At 50.3% G+C, this 2,215-nt stretch overlaps 1 protein-coding gene across 1 annotated transcript in view; it reads right to left on the bottom strand.

Annotated features, from left to right (window-relative positions):
* Window positions 1–144: 144 nt before the first annotated feature.
* The window catches only part of MAA_01274 (Integrase, catalytic core), a gene marked incomplete at both ends in the record, with an annotated part of 3,059 nt that continues 988 nt past the window's right edge, over window positions 145–2,215 (bottom strand). The window contains 2 exons of the mRNA XM_007819272.1: window positions 145–231; window positions 326–2,034. Coding sequence (XP_007817463.1) covers window positions 145–231; window positions 326–2,034 — 1,796 coding nt within the window. The remainder of the gene's footprint in view (window positions 232–325; window positions 2,035–2,215) is intronic.

A 2,215-nucleotide genomic window follows, 5' to 3' on the forward strand; every position in this document is an offset into this window, starting at 1 on the left:
TGGCCGGTTGCCTGATCTCTGGGGATTGGCTTATTTGGCCGGTTGCCTGATCTCTGGGAATTGGCTGAACCGTTCCTCGTTTCTGTACACTAGCCCATTCGACTTCCATGGCTTCTTTGAAATCTTGTTCAAATTGGTGTCCGATTAGCTCATGGTAGTTTCTTGGTTCTGGAGGAAGACTTCGTCGGTGCAGCCTTTGTTTTCGGCCGATGAAAAAGCTGCTTCGGTAAACTGCACATGAACCAGCTGCTGCTTCGCGAGCTCGTTCACTTGGTTTCTTTTGTCGCAATGATTTGCGTGTTGGCGGGTTCTCCGCTTCTCTTACTGACTGATCATCGATCTCGATCTCATGTTCGTTGTCATGGTCTTGTCGATTCTCTTGATTATCCTGATCTTGAAGATTCGGGCTGAAGGAGCCTCTGTGACTCTCATCAGGTGTTGGACTCACGGTCCAGCTTGTAGCTTGGCTGTCGAAGTTTTCAAGCTCTTGATCCGTTTCTTCGTCGGAGTGGTTTTGGCCACCAACCCAAATAGTTGATTGGGTTTCATCTTCGCTTCCAACCCAAATAGTTGATCGGGTTTCATCTTCGCTTTCTGCCTCCTTCAAAGGTGGCGATTTTGGCTCACTATGCGCCTCTGTCCTGGTCTCTTCGGATTTCTCAGGTTCTGGGTCGCTTTCAATATGGGCAGGGAGCTGAAGTTGTGGTTCTGCTTCTTCGATGTGAAGCTTTTGCGGGTGATCTCTTGGATCATAAAAACGGGTTTCGTCAAAGGTCACGTCTCGGACTCGGCGAACCTCTTTTCGTTCTGGAATCCAGATCCTGAAGATGTTGGTGGAGTCATATCCAACAAGGTATCCGATCTCTGCATGTGGATGGATCTTCAGGTTTTTCTTCTGCTTGCCTTGCAGAGCTTCCCTGGTCAGCGGATAGGCGCGGCATCCGTACGCCTTAAGGTTGGTAATGTCGGGCTGTGCCAGGAGGTATCCGGTATCACGATTGTTGTCCTGTAGCCACTGGTGCAGCCGTTCGAACGGTGTTTTCCAGTTGTTTGCCTGCTGCGGCGATCTGTTGTGTAGATACACCGCAGTCTTCCAGGTCTCAGGCCACAGTTCGTCCGGAAAGTTGGCAGCAACCTGCATTGTGCGAGACTGGCTGCCTATTACCCCCCCAGATCGTTCAGCAGGCCCGTTTTGTGCCGGTGTGTCAGGCGCAGTGGGTTCATCTTGGATCCCTTGGGATCTGACCCATGCAGCATATTCTGACTGAAGTGCTCTGTCATTATCTCGATGGATAACGCAGATCGATGTGTCGAATTGTCGTCGAATGTAGGCTTCGAAGGTCTTTAACACTCCTAGGACACTTTCAGTGGTTGCATCTCTTAGGAGATATATGTAGATCATGGATGTGCATTCATCTTTGATCAGCACGGCGTGTTTCATTCCGTTGTATCCGTCGCTCATGGCGAAGATGTCAACGTAGATGCGCCAGAATGGTCGTGGTGCTTTTGTCTGCGGGCTTCGTCGCGAGACAATGCGTTTTGCTTTGGAGATGGCACAGTCTTTGCACTCTATCTTGAGCGGGCCTTTGATTTTGGCTCCGGTTGTTTGTTGAACTAGGTGTTCAAGGGCTTCAGAACCAAGATGACCTAGGCGTTGATGCCATTGAGTGGCTTCTGCGGCGGACTCGGGTCTCGGCTGCGTGGATGAGGTGAAAGCGGTTGCCAGTGGCATGTGCGATTCGTAATCGACTTGGTTGAATTCAATGACAGGCTGGCGATATCGCCTCTCTGTGCGAAAGATCGTATTTCCGTCTCTTGAGACGGCGCCTGTTGCTGGGTTCCAGTTGTATCCTCTCTGGAGGAAGAGATCCAGGGACGCAACGTTTGTGTGGAATCTTGGAATGTAGGCTACATTTTGGAGTCTGAACTTTTCCATTTCGCCAATCCGGATGATCACATCACCATATCCAAGGATTTCAAGGTGTGTGTCTCCAGAGTAAGCGCCTTCGGTATTGTCGCAAACCTTGTAAGATCCTTCAACGAAGCGTTTAGAATTATTGCATATATGGAAGTCGGATCCAGAGTCTAGGATGAAGGAATCGCGAAGTGGATAAACAGCTGTGGTTGAGAACGTCGATTGAGTCTGTTCGTCGGATAGATCCTGCGTTGGTTGCGTATCCTCGGGCTGGGCCTTGGCTACGGCTCCAGCGAAGGC

This window comes from Metarhizium robertsii (assembly GCF_000187425.2).
Source record: "Metarhizium robertsii ARSEF 23 chromosome Unknown MAA_Scf_13, whole genome shotgun sequence".
Lineage (NCBI taxonomy): Eukaryota > Fungi > Ascomycota > Sordariomycetes > Hypocreales > Clavicipitaceae > Metarhizium > Metarhizium robertsii.